At 33.3% G+C, this 25,556-nt stretch overlaps 2 protein-coding genes across 3 annotated transcripts in view; one reads left to right on the forward strand and one right to left on the reverse strand.

Annotated features, from left to right (window-relative positions):
• pk (prickle) overlaps positions 1 to 20,031 on the reverse strand; it is a 411,335-nt gene extending 391,304 nt beyond the window's left edge. The window contains exons 1-2 of one of the 2 annotated variants that reach the window (XM_073957487.1): positions 19,636 to 20,031; positions 18,117 to 19,470 (exon numbers count right to left, since the gene is read on the reverse strand). In XM_073957487.1, coding sequence (XP_073813588.1) covers positions 18,117 to 18,157 — 41 coding nt within the window. In that variant the 5' untranslated portion in view covers positions 18,158 to 19,470; positions 19,636 to 20,031. Of the gene's footprint in view, positions 1 to 18,116 lie in introns of both variants that reach the window. The other variant, XM_073957486.1, reaches the window with a different exon arrangement.
• Spn43Ab (Serpin 43Ab) lies at positions 8,240 to 9,873 on the forward strand. Its single transcript, XM_073957490.1, has 4 exons — positions 8,240 to 8,373; positions 8,442 to 9,361; positions 9,435 to 9,579; positions 9,663 to 9,873. Exons 1-4 carry the CDS (start codon positions 8,358 to 8,360, stop codon positions 9,782 to 9,784), a joined length of 1,203 nt encoding a protein of 400 aa, XP_073813591.1. The 5' UTR covers positions 8,240 to 8,357; the 3' UTR covers positions 9,785 to 9,873.
• Positions 20,032 to 25,556: the final 5,525 nt, after the last annotated feature.

A 25,556-nucleotide genomic window follows, 5' to 3' on the forward strand; every position in this document is an offset into this window, starting at 1 on the left:
TCAGCAAGGCATTTGATAAAGTGAATTATGATTTACTACTTGCAAAACTGGATAAAATTGGTTTTAGTAACTGTCTTCTCAAGTGGCTAAAATCCTATTTACACTGTGCAACATTTTTAAGGTGATCTTGTGCAAACAATTCGAACTGAGGACACAGACCCTAACGACAAGAAACCCTAGTTGGGTTTTGTTGTGTCAGATCCAGCTCGGATTTTATGGCCCCATCTAAACATGGTTAAATATTGAGTTTTTAAAGAAATTCGGGGCTATATCTCTGAAACCAATGCGAATCTTCTTCTGACCTCTGAAGCAAATTTGTAGATAAGGACAAGAATACAATATTTGGAGAAATAATGAACTCGAAAAACTACATTTATTGCCTAAAATTTCAAAATATATGCAAAAATACCACAATTTTTATACATTTCGCACCGTATCTCCAAAACCGTTAATTTTTTCTGAATATTTTCTTTTGGAAAAACATACCCTGGAATGTAATACACAACTCTTCAGAACATATCATTGTTGTAAAATGCCTCTATCCCGTTGTTTTCAGTACATTTCTCTACGACGATTTAATAAAAATGTGAATAATGTAGTGAAATCCGAAATGCGAGATTAAACTGTTGGTGTGAACAGTGTTTTAAATACGTGTTGTAAAAAAATATGATGCAAAATACCGCTGAAACAACATGAAGTAAGCATTTTAGAGTTTCAGAATGTTCTAAAGAATTGTTGAGAACTTTATTTGGAAGATTTTTGCAAAAGGTTACTTGGTTCAACTCCCAATAGTTTAGCCGATACAGACCAGAATTTCAGCAATTATGTAAAATTGTCTATAGTTTATAGATTTTGATGCCCTAGATGGAGTTTTTCTTATGTGGTTTCTTCAATAGAAAAGTTTTAGTAGTTTAGGGCTACAATATTGCTAAAGACAGCAATGCCAAATTCCTATTCGTTTCTGAGATAAAGGCTAGATAAATGCAAAAAAGTGTAGATTTAGCCCGGATTAGATGAGGCCATAAAATCCGAACTGGATCTGACAGGACAAAACCCAACTAGGGTTTTTGTAGTCTAAATATGTACTTTCAAAAAATCCATACTAAAAGTTGTTTGCATTTTCAGTGTTGCATAGTGTTTATCAGGAAGAACACAGAAAGTAAAATTTAACAATGCTACCTCCAAAGTTATCTTTATTTCATCTGGTATGCCACAGGGAAGTCATCTTGGCCCTATTCTTTTTAACCTGTTCATTAATGATTTGCCAACAACAATAAAATATTCAAACATATTAATGTATGCAGATGACGTAAAAATTTGTCGTTCATTCAATGATCCAACGGAGCAAAACTTGCTTCAATCAGACTTAGATAGTTTTTATTCCTGGTGCAACGTAAATTTAATGGAATTGAACATAAGCAAATGCAAACATATCTCATTTTCTAGGCTACGTTCTTTTCACACGAAATATTACTTCGATAATAATGAACTAGAATCTGTAGAATCCTTCCATGATTTACTGGATAAACGATTACGATGGATAAACGATTAAATTTTCGTCAGCATAAATTTAATGGTGAACAAAGCCAATGGTGCATTAGGGTTTATGAAACGATGGAGTAAGGAGTTTTCTGATCCTCAAGTCACTAAGCAATTATATATTTCTTCTGTCCGGAGTGTGCTTGAATATGGTGCTATAATCTGTTAGAATCTGTTCAAAAACAATTCATGTTATTCGCTCTACGTAGTCAAGTCTGGAATCATTAAACATTGCCATCTTATGAAACAAGACTTAATATGTTAAAACTTCCTTCATTGAAAAGTCGCCGAACAATGCTTGGAACTAATTTCTTTCAGAACATAATACAAGGTAAAATACATTCTGATTTAATCATGCGCAGAATTTTAATAAATGTTCCAACCAGACCTACAAGAAATTTTCAATTGCTACAAGTTCAATATTTTCGATATAACTATGCAAATAACGATCCACTACGTCGATTAATGGTCCAATTCAATAAATTTTATAATATCATCGATCTGTCTGAAAATAAGAATAATTTAACAAGAAAAATAATATTACACTTAAATACTTAAATGTACTCTGTATACCTAGGGTTTATAAACAATTGATGTTGTATATATGTAAATTAAATTAGTCTGTAAGGATATATGTAATATCTATAGACTTAACAAAAAAAAAGTTGACAAATATGCTGAAAAGCATTTTTGCATAAATGTAGTTTAAGGTCTGTTCGAGTATCCTTAGGAAATGTTTGCGGAAGGTTTCGAAATGTTTGCCGAATTCGTCAAAAAACTTTTGCACCAAAAATTGTGGACTTGGATCCACGTTTTAGAATAGCCACCAGATAACGGTACTGCCCTATTTCAGGTATTTTGAAGTTTTTATTAACGTTTTCGGCACAAATTGGAAATAATTTGGCATTTTGGGTTCGAAGTGGTCTTCACTTAAAGTTTTTGTGTACATTTAGAAATACATGTTAGAAATACGTATGGGTCCAAACAAATATATGTATGTTTGCAACATTCTGTAACATATCTCAATTTTATTTGTTTGGGTACCAACTTATTTTTTATGTTAGAATGTATTTTTTATGGGTGGAGAGAGGATTTTTGTCAAAGAGAATAACAACAGAGCTCTCGCGGAAGCGGAATGCTGTTTTATAACAAAGAGCTGTGTGTATGGTGTTATAGGAGACGCAGAAGCTTTGGCCAAACACGTGTGTTTCGTGATTTGTTGGTGCCCTGCAAACCATTGGAAGATTGTTGGACGATTTTTCGACCAAATTTTTCTTCAACGCTTCTTTCCGGCGATCTTTTAGCGAATTTTTATATAAAATTCACCCATGCGAGTAATTTGCCATTTGTAGACGATTCTCAAAAATTATTGTTTATAATCAATCGCTATGACAAATTACCTGTTATGCTTCTCGGCGATCTTTCCGCGAAATTGTGTTATGTTCCGCTATTGTTAGAGCAGGCGAATAATATATTATTCTTCCGAACCCCGATCACGCGATTGTTACTAAAAGTTTTGATTTGGTTGCTTATAATTCTCATATACACATTCTTCATAACTTTGGTATAAATGACACGTATTATATTATGAGTATTGACAAACATAGTACATGTCTGGGTTTTGCCAAGTGGAATTAAGAAAGGCCCGAGAAGCAGTATAAACCACTATGTCATAAGGAATGATAAAAAATTATAACAAATCAGAAAATAAAACAAAAAGTATAAAAATCAAAGACAAAAAATGAAAGAAATAAAAAACAAAGAAAATTGAAAAATAAATTTTCTTTAATTTTTTGTTTATATTTTCTTCTTCTTAAGATCTTCCAAATGATTCGTCAGCGAATCTTGGTCGCGATTCGCATTCCATAAACAGTTACTTTAGGTTGGTGTTACGCAGAAGATTTTTAGGCGATATCGCCTGCGAAAAATTATTCGCCCAGGAAAATCGCGTATTATTCTTAGGCGATAGAAATGGTTTGCAGGGTGTTAACCAAAGTAGCAAGCGAAGACGAAAAGAAAAAAAAATATTATATTGTTCTTTTTTTCAGTTGTCTAAATAAAATCGTTGAGTAAAGACGGTAATGTGAGTAAATAAATCAGTGTTTTGTGTTTTCTTAAAGAAATGGTGTTTATTAGTAAATTAAATGTCCAATACATTTTATAATTGGAAATGTTATAACTGAATCAAAAAGATAAATGGAAATATTTTATTTGACAAGGAATAAATCGCATTTATATTGGTAATTACATCAATACATTTTTCATATACATACATATGCATGTTTGAAATATGGATGTACCTTTTTCTTACATTTATAATCATTTAATTCCAGATGCCGATTTCCCACTGATGATTTCAACTTTGAGGAAAATGTGTTTTCTTTTACAAATAAGGAGAAGCGTTCATTGATGTTTCTATATATTTATTTCTTTTTAAAAGTGTAACTTTTTATAAATGATTTCATTCCGTTTTTCTTTTATTACAGCCTGTTATGTATTTCTTCGGAATTTTTTATGTACCTATGTGTTTGTTGTTGCTGATTTCCATGCGTTCCATTAAACAACCACCAACATTTATAACCCTGTGGGGACTAAAATTCCAATTGTCGCATTTTAAGTAGTCCAGAACTAGTTCTAATCAGTACTAGTACAAATATTGGCCCCTAAGTAATGCGAAGGGAACCAATTGTCACCTTTTTATCCCCAAGTAAACGAGGAAGCGTCAGTTGCGACTTAATTAACTTAACTTAAACGACGAGTTGTATAAATAATTCACATTTACATTTTCTTCGTAACTTTAATATAAATGAAGCATCCAATAACAGAAGCTAGTGTTGATGGAATGAATATCTTCGTTCATATTATTCATTTTGTTCTGGTATAAAAAAGGAATACGACGGAAATATGCAAATCGCCCTCTTCTTCTCTCTACCCGCTAGCAATTCCAATTGTCGCAATTTAAATAGTCCTAAACTAGAGGTAAGTGGTACTAGTTCACAATTGACCCATAAGTAATGCGAAGGGAACCAATTGACACCTATATATCCCCAAGTAAACGACGAAGCGTCAGTTGTGACTATTTCCCACCACTTTTTTATAAATAAACTGGTATATGACTGTAAACCTGGAACTAGTACAATACCACCTACAGGTAATGCATAGAGTGTCAATTGGTTACCTCCTATGACATCCCCATGTTAAAGTTTACAGTTGATAGCACTGTGAGGGGTCAGAAGTGGAACTAGTTACTGTAACGCTGAGAATCGACGAGTTTCCGATGCCGAACTAGCCCATCGCCCAAGCGGGAAATGTGTGTATATGTTGGAGATAGCTAGTGAGTGCTTACTAAGAGCAAGTGAGCATACCCAGCAAAATAAATTGGAAGTAGTGCAATGTGGACTAGTTCTGTCACGGCATGTTTTGATGCAGTTCAACCGGAGTCGTGAAAAAGGCACTCCAGTCCTCACATTTTAACCGCATTTGGATGCAATCCAAAGAATCACATCCACTTGTCACATTTCAACAACATCCGGATGCAGTTCAGCGGAGTCGTGAAAAAGGCACTCCAATTCCTCACAATTTAACAGCATCCGGATGCAGTCCAAACGGAGTCGTGAAAAAGGCACTCCGTTCGCTACATTTTATTAGCAGTTGTTAGAGATCCCTACATATACATAAATCAGTTTGTACATCTCTACATTTTCCAAAAAGAGATAAGCGTGTTAACATTTCCAAACATTTGTTAATACAAACTAAATAATATTGATTTGTGAACATTTTTCCGGTAACTCACGAGAAGAAAACTTCCGAATGGAGTGCTGTTGGAGTACATGTCGAAATCTTAACTGGTGATGGGAAGGCAACCCATTTAGCAAATGAAGTAAAAACAGTTCAGCTTGGAACAAATGGAGAGCGGAGGAAACGCGCATGTTTGCGATTGAATTCAATGGAGAATTTTCATAATTTGTGTTAATGTAATAAAGTTCTTAATATTTTTGTTTTACACAAATAATAAATCCATTTTATTTGTTCTGGCATATTTTGTAATGGCTTGCACAATTTCCGCAGAATGCCTGTATCAAAACACGTGCTTTGGACTGCCTCCTATTTTACCCCAAAGGGTTAGTTAAAATGCAATGCCAAAGGGTCAGTTAAAATGCAGTGCCAAAGGGTCAGTTAAAATGCAGTGCCAAAGGGTCAGTTAAAATGCAGTGCAATGGAGTGCCTCTTTCAGTAGTCACGCTCTTCTAAAAATCATGAGTGAAAATGCATAATTTGATGCACTTCCACATCACTTGTACATATCATTTAACTGCCTCTTTGGAGGCAAACTTTTTGCTGGGTACATTTCAATGTGTTTTACATTGAAATTTACGCTCCCTTGCTCTTAGTAAGCGCCCACTGGCGCATGTGTTTGTTTTTTTGTGGCTTTGGGTTTGTATTTGTTTGCACCAAAACATATAATTTGTTTGCACCCAAACATATATTTGTTTGGGACTGCTTGCAAACAAATATATGTTTGCTGCAAAATATGTTTGGGACATATGTTAGAGAGGCCTTTTTTCTGTGTTTAGGATTTCCAGCCAGTGGTCATCACAATTTATGGAAACAAAAATAACTATTTAATTTTAGTTCAGAATATGAAATTGTGGATAGTATACAAAGTTCAAAACGGACTTATCTTAGCTCTCACATATTTGCATTAAAGTATGTAAACCACTACCAAACGAAAACTGTCCACAAAGCTGTGATCAGAAGCAAAAAATAGCAATTACATTAGTTTATTTATGTATGTTTGTCGTATGTATATGTATTACCTCATTAATAGGCAAAAGTAGAGTTGTGCCATATGAACTATATGGAACTATCTAGTCCACTACGCAGTTCCAATGGCCCACATATTTTTTTATGAACAAACTATGTATACGTAATATAATACGTTCGATTTTATTACATTACTCATACATTCATACGCAACAGGAAATCAAGCCAAAAAGTCATAACCCTAATGTATATTCATTCTATCGCAGCTTCATAATATCATTTGATACACACATATATATATATATTAGTGTACATAATTAAATTTCTAAAAAAGAAAGACAAATTACTGAGAAATTATTTGCGTAAACAATAAAAAGAAAAAAAGAGTAAGGTCAGGAATGTGTCAACGCAGTTTTGTTATTCAGAAATTTGAGTCTAAAAAATATATTTCAATAAAAAATCACTCAAAATTTGTCAGCGTCTCAGTTACGATAACCCGTTCTCTGTGATGTGAGCGTTTGTTGAACTATTATCGGTACTATGTCGTCGTTGTTTTCTAACAAATTAGTACAAATTAACACATAACCACTTGAATAATATACACACATAATAACATTCTACACTGCACTAATTTTAATGAAGTGTTAAATCGCATTTCAGAGATGGACAACAATGTAAACATGTATTCGCTTTATCACATGTGTAGGGTATAATTATTTCGACCAGAGACACTAAACATCTGATCAATCACTTTACTCTAATTTATTTAATAGTCAGTATTTATAGTGGTGGACAGATAACGATTTGCATATGAATTAAATTGAGTAACTTAAACATGTGTTGTTGACATACACTCGAAGCAAATTATCGGCAGTGAGTGAGACTATGTAACTATATAAGATCACTCAAGTTTAAGAATGGAATATCTGCCCATGGAGTTTTCCTGTTGCCCATGGAGTTTTCCTTGGGTCTTTCTTTGGGCATAGGTCTATAAAATGTAAGGTTAAGCCGGAATTCGAAAAGGAACATAAAAAACTTGTTGGCTTCAATCTAATTTTACTCATTTTTCTACATTGATGCCAACACAGTTTCCACGTAAATTAATTTTAATGGTCGACATTGTGGGATCCCTCCTAAAACACATCAGTCATACTATATTGAATATGTTAACAGTTCGCAAATTCTGAAAGGTTGAAACTCGGGTTCATCGGTTGTACAAAATTTTTGGTTTTTACCATGTGTATATTAGGGCGGCCCAAACAATGACATTTTTTTTAAATCTTATCGATGTGATCCAAAAACCTTAACAACATATTAACATTAACCCCTGCTACCAGAGCGTTCTTTGCTTCCATAGTAATTTGTATGGGATCAAAAGAAAATTTTTACCAAAATGCTTAAAGGCCGCATTTATGGTTCAATCGATGAAAAACTTTAACAGCTCATTTTTGTGGCCAAAAACGAATTTCTACAAAAAAAATATGATGATCGCTTAACTATAACCCCCTGACCGATCTTTATTTCCATAGTTCTTGGTATGGGGTGGCACGGGTTAATGTTAACTAATCTCCATAAAATTTCATATGTAAGGTTTTTGGATGGAAAAAAATGTAGGGAATAGGCGTTTCAAAAACAAAATTTTTGGGCCACTCTAATATAAAGTATATATGTATATTAGAGTGACCCAAAAATTTTTTTGTCTCCACCAAACACTTCGATTTTTCACAACCTCATCTTATGGTGGATGTTATAAAAACCATAGTCAAATCCGAAGTAGTAGTACTCGTAAGAGTCATGAAATGCTTGTCCATTCCATTAAACTTTGCTGTGTCCATTTCGCATAAGCCCACTCAAACGTAGACAATTTTTTGTGAGTGTAAAGACACACAAAGCCACTCATATTTTCTTAAAATGTTCACAAAACTCAGAGCATCATGTTGTTTTTGAAGGAAAATTAGACAATTTCATGTGATAAGGCGTTAGTATTGATTTACACTTGGACGAGTAAACTCAAAATTTAAAACATTTTTAGTCTGTACTGCGTTGTAAGAAATATGAAGTGGTACTTAGGTAAGACATTCCCCCGCTAAGCCTTATCATAAGAAAATATTCAAGGTTTTTCTATTATATCTCTTTAGCTCTACTTCTGGCAACTGTGGCCGTAGTGGGCTTTAGTGAAGCAGCTACTTCTTCTTTGGCCTCTAATGTAGCCCAAACTATCGAACGAAATATATTCGCAGCCGATTTGTATAATGCTATTGCTACCGACAAACTTAATGACAATGTTGTTGTCTCACCAGCAGCTGTGCAAATTTCAATGGCCTTAGCCTTCTATGGTGCCAAGGGTAAGACAGCCACAGAAATGCAAACTGGCTTGCGCTTAGGTTCCAGTGATCCCGAACAAGTTGTGCGCAAATTTGCCGATTTTCAACAGACATTTGCCCGCGACAATAACATTCGTTTGGCCAACAACATTTACATTAATGAAAATCTTGAATTCAAACAAAAATTCAAAGATGTTGCTCAACGTGATTTTGATTCGAATATTGAAAAGGCTGACTTCCATCCACCCTACAACAAGAGGACAGCTGATCGTATTAACAAGGCAATGGAAACCAAAACTGCCGGCAAAATAGCCAATATCTTGGATTACAATTTATTGCAAGATTTGACTGAGGGTGTCATCGTCAATGGCATTAGTTTCAGTGCCCCTTGGCAGAAAGCTTTCCGTACCGACAAAACATCGCGTCGTTCTTTCTCTGCTGGCGGTCGTCAAACCATACAAGTGGACACCATGTGGACTTTGAATAACTTCAATTATGGCGAATACAGAAATTTGGATGCCAAAGCTGTTGAATTGCCCTATCAGAATACAGACTTTTCCATGGTTATCATTTTGCCTAATCGCAAAGATGGTTTGCGTGATTTGCTGCAATCGCTGAAGAACAAGAATTTGGTGGCCGTTCTCGATGAAGGTTTCAGCACACAAAAAGTGGAAATTTATTTGCCTAAATTCAGCGTATCGTTCAATACAAATCTCGAGGAACCCTTCAAAAAGGTAAGCATAACAAATCACTTTGTCCATTCATAAACTACATTGGAGGTATAATAAATTGTATCCCTTTTCACAGTTGGGTGTCACTACCATGTTTACACGCCAAGGTGATTTTGGCAATATGTATCGTATGTTTGTGAGCCACTACATCAACAGTGCCAACCATAAGGCCTACGTTGATGTTTCAGAGACCGGTGCTGAACAGCCATTGGAAAGTGGAGGTGAGTAACAAACAAGCGATTGATCACTGATATGTTTTGTCAAATATTTGTGTTAATTTGTTTTTTTCATTGTTGGTGTTTAGGTCTGAAAAATCTCTTTTCGCGTACCAAGAAATTTGATGCTGATCATCCGTTTGTCTTTGCCATCAAACACAAGGATTCAGTGATATTTATGGGTCATGTAGCCAATTATGCCTATGTTTAAGTGTTATTGCGATTTACGAAATAAATTATTTTGAAAATGTTCACAGTTATACAATGAGTGACATGAATAAAATAAAAGATGGAAACAAATGTGTGTTGAAGTGATAAGATATGACATGAGTGACCTGCTGGATTTGTCTATTAGCTTTGTTTGTTATCACTAAAAAGTACAAAGCACACAATGGAAATTTGAAAACATTTCAGAAATATTGTTTCTGACACTGGCTTATATAACTGCATATAACCAGTGTCTTTCTATCACATGACTTTATGTTGGTTCTTGCATGGAAGAAAATAGTCTTATTTTTACAATCCCAGGGTTTGTGTAGACTGCGCTTTCTCATTTAGCAAAGTAACGTTTATTAGGAAGTACTTACAAATAATGTTGAATTTTATTTCGCGTCAAGTCCCTAATACCTTTCCAATATTCTTTCCTTAGTATAGTATATACATATGGATTTGCCAATCATATAAATCCTATTAAAACATACCCGATACCATTTGCTTCAATTATTTGCATTATTATTTTATTTGCAGTTGTATTTAAAATAGAGAAACAAACTTGTTATTTGCCGATAAGACGTTATTAATTAAAATAGTAATTCTAATTAATTCCTATATAAATCAAAAAATTATGTTTTGTTGACAAATTCGTGCGGTACGTTCGTTCACTTTGGTAGTTTTGAAGGAATAGTAATGTCCGTATATCGGGTACTTGTTTACATTTGCATACTATAACCGGTTACTAATGAAATGCAATAACCTTTGATTGTTTCCAATCAATACTGTTCACATATATTTTTTAATTTATACAAAATGTAACAAATTTTATTATTCACTTCTAATCATAGAACTAATTGAAATTGGTTTGTGTGGGCCATGCATGAAATCAACAGTTACTTAGAGATGTTTATGGTAATAAATATTCTACAGGTTACCAATATTACATCGGCAGTTTATTGAAATTAATTAAATCGAATATAAATGACCAAAACAAAGTCGAAATAATATGCAAGAAATACATATATGCGGAACTACATACGAGGCAAACTGTCAAGGGGGTACCCTAGAGCAAACTCGATGCAGAACTTTCAACTCTTTATAACCAGTGTTTGAATTTGCTACCAGCACAGCACTGAAATCACTAAAAATATGCTATTACTATGCTGTGCTGTTTTCAAAAACAAAATCGAAAACTGTTGCTCTTCTATACTGCGAACATAAAAGTAGCACAGCACATGGTCTATGCTGTGCTTCTGAAATCTTCACAGCACATAGCATAGCATAGTCATCCAAAATAAAAACGAAAACTGTTGCTCTGCAATGCTGCGAACATAAAAGTAGCATAGCACATGGTCTATGCTGTGCTACTGAAATCTGCGAAGTACAAAATCAACAGCATAGCATTAAACATAACCCAGAAAAATTTTTGATGGCCAATAAGTATGTATTTGAAATATAACAGAATTTGCTATTGAGCTGTGAAACCATGACTAATTGCACATTTCGATATTTTTAAAACACTACTATTATTTTGTGTATCTAATGGGTACTTTACACGATATGTTTTTTACATATGTGTTGTCACTTTGCATATACATTGTGTATTGGAGAAGTGACAACTCATATGTAAAAAACATACCGTGTAAAGTACCCATTAGATACACAAATAAATATATTTTTACAGTAAGGAACCTTTAGAATGTTTAACGGAAATTAGACAAATGCATAACGATGGCTAATTATAAAAACATTTGCACTAATCTTCTTGATTCTGGTCTTCAAAAAGGGACAATTTGTTTATAGCTTCGTTTATAAAGGCAGAATTTAGCTTTACTAATAATATGTCTTCTAGAGTTTCGTGATTCATTCGGTTTCGCCTGTTTTGTTAAAAATTAAGATTGTCAGAGTTTGAGCTCAATTGGAGTATGTTAACACGTGCCACTGGGACCTCAAAGATTCCATGGGCCCTTTATATAGCCAAAATTAAAATCTGACCCGATTTTCAAAAATGTTTGTGGGATTACTTGTTCAGCAACTTGTAAACTGTTTTCATCGATTGGACAATAAATGTGATCTGTAAAGTGATTTTGTGAAAATTCGCCAATACAAATTAAAATTAAAATTGGTGCCCATTTTATAGGCCCAAAGGCGAATTTTCACAAAATCACTCTATAGACCACAAGTATTATCCAATCGATGAAAAAAGTACCATGTAGGCACCTTGTAAGCAATAAACAACACTGAACAACTCATAGGGTCATTATTATAAGTTTTCTTTTACTATTGGATGTATTTGAAAACGCAAAATAAACGAATTTGAAGACATTAAAAATATAATTTTCACATTATAAGTTAATGCCAAGAAAGTTCTCCTTGAAATTGAATGGTCCCTTTTAATATTATTTTAACCGGAACGCTAAAAAAATCTGATCGAAAAATCCAAACTATAACCAAAGAAGGCTTATTTATAATAATGGGGGTTAGTGAGTTTGCTGGGTTAACATTCATTATGCTATGCTATGTAGAAATGTTTACAGCATAGCAGAGCACAGCAATCGTTTTTCGATTTCATGACTATGCTATGTGCAATGCTACTTTTATGTTCGTAACATAGCACAACAGCAGTTTTCGTTTTTGATTTTGAAAACAGCACAGCATAGCAATAGCATTCGTTTTTGATTTTTATGACTATGCTATGCTATGTGCTGTGAAGATTTCAGAAGCACAGCATAGACCTTGTGCTATGCTACGTTTATGTTGGCAGCATAGCACAGCAACAGTTTTCGATTTTATTTTTGAAAATAGCACAGCATAGCAATAGCACTCGTTTTTATTTTTGATGCTGTGGCTATGTGCTATGCTGCGTCACTTTCACAGCACCAGCATAGACCTTGTGCTGTGCTGTGAAAAACTAGTAGCAAATTCAAACACTGTTTATAACTAACCATTTTTCAGATTTGCCCCTTTTTGTACTGGATGAAATAATAGCAATGTCTAATCCCAATGATGTATGTCTATATAAATTTGGGATACATAATATTGCTCACCATAACAAATACTATTATAGGGACGATATTATAATATTGTATAATATTTTTACAATACCCAATACCCCAACTAAATAAAGATCATCTCACCGATGTATAATCATTCAAAATTTGATTTGCGTGTACTTTTAAATGCCATCTGACATCTTGAAGCCAGATTTTAATTGTGTTTTTTTATTTTCTTTTAATTTCATTCCGCAGACAGGTTTTTCAAAAAATCATATACATATAGGATTGTAGAACTCGCTATTCTGAGTTATTGTATTTATAGTGAATGTAGTCTACACAGGCTCAAAGAAATCTATATTTAAATTCGAAAATGTTTAAAGAAAAATTTTCTTTTAATCACATTTTTCGGGCCTAATTTTTACAATAGTCATTCGATTTCCTCGTTCTTCTTTGCATATTTTAGATATTTACGTTCGAGATCTAATAAACCATGAATATTCATCTACTAAAACGCGAGATACGAGAAATTGCAACGTAGGAAAATCCCTTAAAATTATTTTTGAAAATATCGCGCATTTTATCTCGTTTTCTATGGGTCATTTGCGAAAACAGAGATTTAAAAACTTCACCGAAAAGGGAGCTATATTCATTTAATCCCAAAAATATTATGTGATGCTACATGCACGGTTCTTTATTGACCGCCTTAAAGCAGATATATCGATGTAGATTTACATAGTGGACACTACGCAAATAAGAGACGTTTTATCTTAGCCTCTAAATTAAACTACGAAAAATATATAAAAAAATAAAGGTGTGGCTTTGCTGTACTTGGTCTACGTTTTAATATAGAATGGTACTGTCCGAGTTTTGCTGTTTCTAAAGGTTTTACACAATTTATTCTACTATGTGGCTGAACATATCTTTATAGAATTGTCGGTATAGTTCTTCGGTATTTTGAAGTATTTTACCACGTTATCGCACCAGCGGTTCTTTATTGACCGTCTTAAAGCAGATATATCGATGTAGATTTACATAGTGGACACTACGCAAATAAGAGACGTTTTATCTTAGCCTCTAAATTAAACTACGAAAAATATATAAAAAATTAAAGGTGTGGCTTTGCTGTACTTGGTCTATGTTTTAATATAGAATGGTACTGTCCGAGTTTTGCTGTTTCTAAAGGTTTTACACAATTTATTCTACTATGTGGCTGAACATATCTTTATAGAATTGTCGGTATAGTTCTTCGGTATTTTGAAGTATTTTACCACGTTATCGCACCAGCGTGGCTTAAATGTAATACTTAGTCTTCGCTATGGATATACAACTTGTCCACCAGGAATTTTCGGTAGACCACTATTTAATTTAGTCCCCATATAGTTTTGCTACACTATTATCGGCATGTTAAAAGCTTTAGCCACAGTATCCTAACGAAATGACTAAAATCTGGTATTTAGTTTTGAAATGGAATATCTTCCGCCCGATGTAGTTTGTTTATTTAATTATTTATTTATTTATTTATTTATTTATTTATTTATTTATTTATTTATTTATTTATTTATTTATTTATTTATTTATTTATTTATTTATTTATTTATTTATTTATTTATTTATTTATTTATTTATTTATTTATTTATTTATTTATTTATTTATTTATTTATTTATTTATTTATTTATTTATTTATTTATTTATTTATTTATTTATTTATTTATTTATTTATTTATTTATTTATAATAATCCATTGGGTTTTATTTGACGTATACGCAACTGATATTTGAAATCCAATGGGTTTCATAAATCTAAACATACTATAATGATCCTATATTTAAAATTACCACAAATCGAGTAAATAGAAATTCCTTAATAATATCTTTTGCAAACCGAATATAATAACAACCCAGCAAAAAGTTTTCCTCCAAAGAGGCAGTTAAATCATATGTACAAGTGATTTGGAAGTGCATCAAATTATGCATTTTCACTCATGATTTTTACAAGAGCGTGACTACTGAAAGATGCACTCCATTGCACTGCATTTTAACTGATCCTTTGGCACTGCATTTTAACTGACCCTTTGGCACTGCATTTTAACTGACCCTTTGGCATTGCATTTTAACTAAACCTTTGGGGTTAGAATAGGATGCAGTCCAAAGCACGTGTTTTGATACATTCTGCGGAATGTGTGCAAGCTATTACAAAATATCCCAGAACAAATAAAATGCATTTATTATTTGTGTAAAACAAAAATATTAAGAACTTTATTACATTAACACAAATTATGAAAATTCTCCATTGAATTCAATCGCAACCATGCGTGTTTCCTCCGCTCTCCATTTAATCCAAGCTGAACTGTTCTTGCTTCACCTGCCAAATGAGTTTGATACTGTCTTCCCATCACCAGTTAAGATTTCGACATGTACTCCAACAGCACTCCATTTCTTACCGAAAATATGTTCGCAAATTAAATATTTTTTATTTTATATTAACAAATTTTTGGAAATGTTAACATACTTATCTCTTTTTGGAAAATGTAGAGATGTACAATCTGATTTATGTACTTGTAGGGATCTCTAATAACTGCTAATAAAATGTAGCGAACGGAGTGCCTTTTTCACGACTCCGCTTGGACTGCATCCGGATGCTGTTAAATTGTGAGGAATTGGAGTGCCTTTTTCACGACTCTGCTGAACTGCATCCGGATGTTGTTAAAATGTGACAAGTGGATGTGATTCTTTGGATTGCATCCAAATGCACTTAAAATGTGAGGAATGTAGTGCCTTTTTCACGACTCCGTTTGAACTGCATCAAAACACGCCGTGAAAGAACTAGTCCACATTGCACAACTTCCAATTTATTTTGCTGGGAAGAAGTTGTTCACATAAATTTGTTGGTACAGCTTTACAAGTAATTAAAAAATAAGTATTGATTGCAATTTTTCTTCCATATTTCTACTAATTTTCTCAAAATTCGGAACTGACTTAAAAATTACAGATTTACATTTATGATTAATTTGCATAATCTTCAATTGTATTTACTATGTTTGCGCTTATTATTAAAACAAAAACTTGTAATATAATTGTTCCATAAACATCCCAGATGGGACAAGGGATTTTTCTCTCATATAAATGTGTGCACCTCGATTCATATTAGCTCAATGATATGGGACCTACTGTTTATTGCCGAGTCCGAACGACGTGTCCTAAGACACCACTTGTAGAGAAGTTTTACAAGGCTGAAATACTCAGGAAATGTCGCCAATATCACTGAGGGGTATTTTGCCACCGTTGAAAATTTGATGTTGACTGGCCTGGGAATCGAACCCACGATCTTTAGCGTGCACAATTCACAAAACCCACATGTGTGTTGCATTACCGGTATGTTATGTTTTAATTAACCGCTACACTATGATAATCGCACTGTGCCGCAGCCGGTTTAATAAAAAATCATAGTGAACCGCAGTCGGTACACTAAAAATGTTAATGTATCACAGTCGGTAAAGTACGATTTTCGTTGTGCTCCGGTACAGTATTACTAAAATATTTTGTAGTGAAGCGGTACATTATCGTAGTGTACCTATCCAACCTATCCACCTTGGTAGTGTACTATGCCGTAGTGTTTATTTTCGAACACTGGAGCAAATACGCGAAAACTAACTTGTATCAAATATTTGTATAATATATCCTTACTTTTGGGTTAACTTCTTCTATTTTACCAAAAAAAGTTCACATTTTGACCAGACATAAAACAATTCCTGAATTCATCAAATTTCGTCGTGTGTCCCAACGAAAACATGAAAATTTATAAAAGACAAAGTCGTAAGTCTAACCACATTCAATTATAATCATTGTGTATTTTATACCCTCCACCAAAGTATGGAGGGTATATTAATTTTTGTTTTTCACTTTGTAACTCATTTAAATAATCATTTACCATCCTATAAGTCGATCTATACATGTTCGTCCGTCTATCTGTGATAATTACTCTAGCATCCACAAAAACAGATATAGGACGCTGAAATTATGGCAAGAAGGGTCTTTTGTTTGTAGGCAGGTTCGAAGATGGGCTATATCGGTCCTTCTTTTGATATTGTCCCTATATAAATGTACCAGCCGATTTGAGATATCTTGACGTTTTAGCCACATTTTTTGACCGGTTTGGCTAAAATTTGGCATTTGGGGTTCCTGGAGGTCAGAAAACTCATTTACCAAAAATTATGGACTTAGGTCCATGGTATAGCCCCCATATCGTCCAATAATAATAAAAATTGTTCCACAAACATCCCATAAGGGACATGAGAGACTTCCCCATATCTTCTATTTCAGATATTTTAAAGTTATTGACAACGCTTTCAGACTGAATTAGCTATAATTCAGCATTTAGGGTTGCTAGTGAACACAAAATCTATATATCAATAATGGAGGAGACAGGTCCATGTTTTGGAATAGCCCTCATATAACGGTATCGCAAGGTTTCAGCTGTTTGAAATTTTTATCTACATTTTAGGTCTAAATTGGCTGTAATATTGCATTTAAGGTTCGTAGTGACCAAATGTTGTGGTCATAGGCTTATGTTTTCGTATAGCCCCCAAAACGGTACCACCCCATTTCAGTTACTTTGAAAATTTTATCAGCATTATTTTTCTGAATTTGTTTCAAATATCTTTACGTTTTTATCTACATTTTCACACCACACAAGCTGTGGTTTTGGCATTTTCGTGCCTAGTTGTCAAGAACTTATCTAGCAAAAATTGTGGACATACATAGGTCCAAGTTTTGGTATAGCCTCCATATACCTGTACCGTCCGATTTCATGTATTTTGACGTATTTAGCTACATTGTAGACGGAATTAGCTATAATTTGGTATTTAGGATTCCCACGTGGTGGTACAAACCCCATATAGCGGTGCCGCGCGATTTTAGTTATTTTTAAATTTTTAGGTGACAGAATTAACTAACATCATGTATTTGGTGTGATTGTGGCTATTGTTACTTTCGCAACAGAATTATTCCATATTAGTTCAAAATATTTCATATTGGAGGCTACAAACATTTCTTAACGCTTTCCTTTTACTAGTTATTAATATACATACATATTTTTTAAATTTTAATAGTAATGCTAGCAAAATAGCGAACTGTAAAAAATTACAATATTTTATTAAAATGGATATATTATTCCATATACATTATAACAACCGATGCGCTAGCTCCAAATAATTAATCAGTAGTAATAATACAGGGTAGCGACAAGGAAAATCAACATTAAACTGTTTACATACGAAAATATTTTTGGAATTAATAATGTATGCACTGTTCATCAAAATTATAAAGAAACTCACCTTTCTAATTCCGGACCATTTGTTGTTTGAAAGTTATCCATTTTGTTTGTTTAACGCCGACTGAGTATCCTTCAATATAAAGTAGGATTTATGACGGTAGAAACACAAACACTTTTGTAGAAAACACCCGCAATCACATATTTAGGTAAAATACTTATTTTTGTATTTAATATTTCACAAATAACTTCACTGGCAATCAATTTAGATTAAATTGGCTTATAGAAATTCACACAATATACATTATTTTTTTATTTTAGGGAAGTGGTAAGCTATTTCTTATTGAAATAAATTATTAAGAACTTTTAATTCCAATCTCATGATTTATTATCTAATTTTTTTATTTGAAGACAATTGCCAGCTTTGTTTGGTGGATATTTTGAAAGACTTTTTTAAAAATTCATTATTTTATTACATTATTTTTATGATTTCAAATTTGGAATTTCCTGATTTATTTTATTGCTGTTTTTATCACCCATGTATTAGCTGTGTTTTATTAACTGGAACAGTATTTTGAACATTTTAATTTTGCTGAACGATTTTTAATTATGATAGGCTGTGTGTTTAACCACAAATCTAGTTGTTGATTTTACTGGTTGGTTATTGTTTCGATTTTATCTGCGGCTGGCTGCTGTATTTATTCTTTGTCGTGTTAAAGAGAGGTTTTATTGCCACTTTTGAATGGGACTTTAAACGTTTAATTCGCTTTTTATTGCATTTTCATGGGGTACTTTTATTGATTCCTTTTTCTTTTTTGGTGTCGTTGGTTTGTTGTTTCCTTAGCAAACGGTTTTTTCATTAATGAGCGAAATATTTCTTTACTCGCCTGGTACTTGGTTATGGGCCAAGAAAATCCACTATAACAACAAGAACAACATCACTGCACTGAAACTAACTATGTCTTGGGACACATTCACTCTCGAAAGTAAGAAACGCGCAAAAAAACGACAAGAACGTTGGTTGATAATTCTTGAGGCTTAAATTGCATAAAAAGCCATGCCACTGCCACAACTGCAACCACTACAAGAACAGAAATAAATAGATAACTGCCAACGACAGCCTTCAAAGTATTCGGTTGTGATGCCGCAATTGCCACTGAGTTGGCCGGTTGTGTTTCTTGGCTTGTTGTTGGAACGTACCGTCGGTCGATTGCACTTTTTCACGTATTTCTATAAGTGGTCTTGTTGTTGTTACTTGTTGCTGTTGTTGTGTTAGAGCAGTACTTGTACTTGTGTTGCAAGACACTTTAATGAAGCTTGCTTGCTGCTTATTAAGCAGTCTAGAAGGACTTTGGCTATCTTAACTTGGCTTGTTGTCGTCTTGGTCACAACGGACGCACAAATACACACACAAACTACTGTAAAAACAAATGGCAAGCCAAAACACAAAAGAAAAAACTAATATTACAAAAAAACTTTCAAGCATCGATCTATATTTACAGCGTCACGCAAACTCTAAGTAGTTTTTCCAAATTTATTTTTATTCTTAGTTTTACATTGTAGGCATAATCACACACACTTACACTTATAAAGACATTTCTATATAGTATTTTGCTATATTTCAAAGATATCTATGCAATATTCTGGAGTTGGACAAAAGCGTCTTTTCATTCCCAGCTGACACAAATGACCAAACACTTGCATTAAAACGGGTTGCATTCTGTTTCAGTATTGTTGCAAGTTTACACATGAAATGACATTTAACGCTGGACCTGCAGGAACATCTGATAATTCCATATTTTTGGCACAATCAAACTTAATATGAAAACACTCATCAATTGTTAAAGGCCAAACTCATAAAACAGAAACTTCGAAAATTTGCCCGCAAAAAAATATAAAAAAATACACGCTCTCGTAACGTTATCCGCTTCTATTGTTAAGGAGTACTTTGTATCTTTAACAGTGAACACTAAAGACTGACAGCAACAACTTGGAAAAAGTCAAGACAGACACCCAAAACAACATTTATCTGAAGTCAACAACGCCTGCTGTCGAAGCAGCAACAGACAATGCGCTCACAAAACATAAACAAACCGCGATCTTATGGTATATTCAACAGATCTTGTTGCTCTTGAACAAGTCTCCACTTGAACAAGAGCTGTTTTATTATTAAGAGTGAGATCTCTTTTATTATCTAGCTCTGTCTCTTGACACATCTTTGGGCTAAACAAAACAAAAACTTGAAAAATACTGGTTCTTGAAAATTTTATGGTCGTGTTTGCATTCAAAACCACCCAGTATTTTTTTTTATTATTATTGTAAAATATGTTTGGGGTTTTTTGTTTACATTTATTCATTCCCCTGGTTGTTTACACTGGCCTCCCCACATCAACAGAGAATTCAATCATCCTGTGGATACACATATCATTTCGACTGTTGTTGATCGGCATACAGTGTCGAACAAATATAATGGAATTAGTCATATTTTTAGACTATGCGGTGTATGGGACTGACAAGAGATCAGCATTGAAAAACATATTTTGTAATCAAAGTACAGGTCGCATTTATTGTCCAATTCCAATAAATCTTGGGGAAGATTATTTTTAGGTATTTGGTGCACTAATCACGCTATTTATGTCCGATTTTGATGAAATTTGATATGTATGACGGTATTAGGCCAAGAAAAAATGTGTTAAATTATACATACTGAAATCGGTTCAGATTTGGAAATTGCTCCCATATTTATTTTCGCCCTATTTTAGGTATTTAGGGTACCAATCACGACAAATTTGTCCGATTTTGATGAAATTTGAAACGTGTGACAGAATTAAGTCTAGAACAAGTTTGCAAAATTATATTGAAATCGGTTAAGATTTGGATATAACTCCCATATATATTTTCTCACGAAATTTGGATGAAATTTGAAATGTGTGACTGAATTTGTTCTAGAAATAAGTGTCCCAAATTATAATGAAACCGGTCTAGATATGGATATAGATCCCATATATATTTGACTTATTCACAGTGGTCTGCCCCGCCCGACTTTGATTGTTTCCTTACTGTTTTTTTTTTTTTCTTTATAAAAATTATAATATAAAGTAAACATAATACAATTTTTAATCTTTTTTGCTTTCGGTTTATTTGATTTTAGTGTTATTTAATACAGATAAGTTTATTTTCAATGCACTTTCAATACACTTACAAAGACTTTTTCGGCAGAAACAACATACCTGTAGTTTCAGATATATGTATGGTGTTATTTTTCTTACAAAAAATGTTATGTGCGCAAGGGTAAGATCACGGCTAAAAAATAAGATTAGTGTTAAAATCGGTTGTGTGAAAAATTAGCTAAAATCCACAAAATTGCTAAAATCGGAATGTACTGTTATGTGGGAGATACATGTACATTAAGGTGACCCAAAAAAACAAACATTTTTTGTTTGGATTTCCTACCCCCCAATTTTTTTCCATTTGATCCAAAGCCCTTATGCATACATATATGAAATTTTATGGCGATCGGTTAGGTTAACCCGTGCTAACATAGCGATCTTTGTTTCCATAGTAATTTGTATGGGTCCAAAGTTGCATTTTCAAGAAAACTCTCTAAATGGTCCGATCGATAAAAAAATGTAACCAGTATTTGTTGTTGCTAAAAACGAATCCTACAAAAAATGTTCAAACAAATTTTGGGTCCATTTAAATGGGGAATAATTTTAAATAAAATAGAATCGGGTACTACGCTATTTTAAAATGCGTGTAAATCGAGAAAATCAAAATCACTTGATGCGCATGCGGTATACCAACACCGCAAATTCTCCTCTTTTTATTTATATGCATTTGCCAAGATTTATAGTCCGGTCAAAATAGACATTGAAATAGCAAAAATTCCCACAGAGCTGAATTTTGGTGGAGAGCTAGGGTTTGCCATTAGAAGCAACGATGAAAACGGTTGATCAAATCAAAAAGTGACTAAAGTAAATATTGTAGACAGGAAAATTATCTAGAAGTTTGACTTTTATAATTTTTTTCCTAGGAGGAACCATTCTTGAGATATAGCTGTTCTAAAAAACACATGATTTTTATGAACTTATAAGGGAAATATGCACATATTCAGACGAACCGGCTAAAATAAGCGAAGTAATCGGGTCTGTCCCCCAAAAAATATATATTTTCTTGAAGAGCGAAATTATAGCTATCTTCTAAAAAATAAACCAACAAAATCGGAGCGTGTTTAGTAGAGTTATTCAATGTTAGAGTCATTTTATGCGAAAATAGCCCATTTAACCCACATGTATAACCGAAAGCCCAACGGGAACGACCCTAACGAAAACTCTCCGATTTTTTTCAAGTTTTATCCTAAGGTAGGGTTTGTTTCCCTGATTACGGAAATGTATAATTTTCAATGGTTGCGGATCCGGTTCGCCGGTTATTCGACCCGAAAGGCCAAATTTAAAAACCGGGTTAGACCCGGTTCTACCGTACCGAAAGTGGATATCGTTTGAAAGCTTACGGAAGTATCTAACACATAGTGTCGTTACTTTAACCGGTTCGCCTCATAATGTACTTACGCGGCTAATTCTTTATTTGACCTTTAGATCGCGATATCTCGAAAATGGTAAGTCTTTTTAAGAATCATAAAGACCACTGTTGTAGACAATTATTGAATCTACAACTTTTACTTTAGCCGGCTTTTGCTAAGTCTTACCGTTTTTGAGAAAAATTAAAAAAAAACTGAATAATGCCTCCAAAAATGACCTTTGACCCCGAATAACTTGTTTTGCACACATGGGATCGATGGGAACTTTTAGGACGTTGCTTCTAATGGCTAACCCTAGCTCTCCACCAAAATTCAGCTTTGTGGGAATTTTTGCTATTTACCCCTTATACGCATGTCTATTTTGATCGGACTATTACTTCGACCGCTAAGATGTAGCATCGTCTGCAGTTTAGTATGTCAATAACTCTATAATGCTTTTAATTTGCACGAAGTTCATACACTTTTTATCCGCATCCGATTTCACTATGAACCATAAAAAAATACTTCGGTCTAAACGTATTTCAGTATAATCCATCCAGAACCGTGGATTTTATTTTTGGGATACATCGGATACAGCTCTCATTTCGCTAAATTTTTTAAACATTTGTTTCCGCAAAAGCGCGAATGTGTCAGGCTATTTACTGAAGTGGAAACGATATACGAAAAACGCAATTAAATTCGCAATATTTTCAAATTTTTTTGCAAATTTTTATATTTTTTTAGTAGCCGTTTCCGTTCTTCTGGAAGGATATGATCCAGACCACAATCAAAAAATCAAATACTGTACCCTAAAAATAGGGGTTTCAGTAAAAATATAACACTAAAGTTTGACCTTTGGCAGTAGATTACGGCGATGCTGCGTTCGCTAAACAGTCAATAGCAGCTAGATCAAAAGATTTCGTGAATTATAATAGTGCAAACTTTGGCTTCACCTATATTAAAATCTTTATAATTCAAATTCTTATGACGGAGGGTATACAAATAAGTAATGTGGCTTAAACTGCAGAACATGCCGCGCACCTCTTCTATGGCGGGCTACATTAAAACGTGGATTTAAACACACAATTCTTTGTAGACATGTTTTTTTATACCAAATTTCAGTCATCTCGTTACAATAATGTGGCTAAAATCATAAAAAAAACTGAAAATCGTTAGTTACGTCTTATGGGAGCTATGTATATCAAAACGTGGATCTGTATCGAAAATGTTTTACATGGTATGTTTTGACCTACAAAGAAGACTTAATTAAAAATGTTAGCCATTTCGATTAGATAATGTGGTTAAATCATGATCTGAAAACCTTACCCAATTTTCAAAATTTTTTGTAGGATAGGTTTTTTAGTCTCCTCTAGTAACATTTTTCATCGACTGGACAATAATTGCGGCATTTAGAGCATTTTCGCCATTGGTCGCATACAAATTACTATGGAAACAAAGATCGCACTGGTTAATGTAAACCGATCGCAATAAAATTTCATATATACGATTTTTGGATCAAATGGAAAAAAGGGGATATGCATCACAAAAAATATTTTTTTTCTTTTTTTTCTGGTCACTCTAATGTACACGCATCATTCTTTCTTTACATGTATGATATTTATCGTTGTTATTTTTTTTTAATTTTTACAATGCTTTCACTTTATAAGGTCAAGACAATTCGAATATGCAAATACAATGTGTAAAACGCGTTCTGTTTGGAGTCACACATTTGCAATTTTCGACTGTGAATGATTTGACATATATACTTCAATTCAGTTCGTCATCCAGAGTTTCGCCACGAAGGAAAGTGTACATGCAATTTAAAATAGGTTTACCAGTGCAACTACAAATGCATATAGCCACATATGAATGTGAAAACACATTTAGTTTTTAAGCTGACACTTGTTTTGGCCATTACAAAGTCTTAAATGTTTATATAGCTGCCTGCCTGCATTTAGCAGCTATGGCCATAAAGGAAATGCAATATTAATTTATTGTAGTTATGGTGGCATTTGAAACTGCGTGAGATGGCCAAATATGTTGACAATTGTGGAGTGCAGTCAAGTCACGTCCATGGGAGCCTCATTACCGAAACAAGGCGGATAATTGTGGAAATTTGTAGCAAGCGCTAATGTTGGATACCACAGCGATAGACAGATAACTAATGACAAGTTAATATGGTTTAATTATGAACCCCCTATGGGAAAGTTTTGTAGCTTAGTAAACAAACATGGTTTCATATTTTTCCTATTCGTTTGAGAAAAAGCGAAATTTTATGATTTTAGACATATTGTGAATTGTCATCTTTAGGTAGTACAACTCATATTGATCGTATAAAAAGTTGTCTACTAATATAATAATAAAGTGTAGAATTCAATAGAAATATCCAACACAGAAATAGGATTTTACTTTGTAACATATAGCAATATTGTATAGTTCTTAAACTATACATACACAAAGTGAATATGCTTTAATAATTAATTTAAGAAATGTTCGGTACGTTTTGTTATGAAAGCAATTTTTGATTTTAATTAGATATTTTTTAAACACAAACTGCAACAAAACAAAAAAAGGAATTGGCAAATATTCTGATGGTCAAGAATGAGTTAACATTAATTTTTATTGGTAGCATATTCAACGTATATCGATACTTTAGCGTTACTTATGGACCATAGCACTATAGCACCGGTTATGTTTAAAAATAAAAGTGCATACATTGCACCTTACCTCTGACATAGTGGTATATCGAAAATATCCGTATTTGAAGAATCCAATGTAAGTAAAATCGAAACTAAACTTACCTTAAAATATCCCTTTCATGATCGCAACTAAGGACTGTATCACTAAGATGATTCGAAATCAAATTAGTTCGAAATATGTACCACCAAACTTTTGTTTTTGAAAACTGTTAGATTAATTTTTGTTTTTAATGTAACAAAAGTTTGCACAATAACAAGAGTTTGGTAATAGTTCGAACGTTTTTTGTTT

The sequence above is a fragment of the Musca autumnalis genome, unplaced genomic scaffold (genome assembly GCF_047663935.1).
Source record: "Musca autumnalis isolate F117 unplaced genomic scaffold, ASM4766393v1 scaffold_5, whole genome shotgun sequence".
In the NCBI taxonomy this organism is placed as follows: Eukaryota; Metazoa; Arthropoda; class Insecta; order Diptera; family Muscidae; genus Musca; species Musca autumnalis.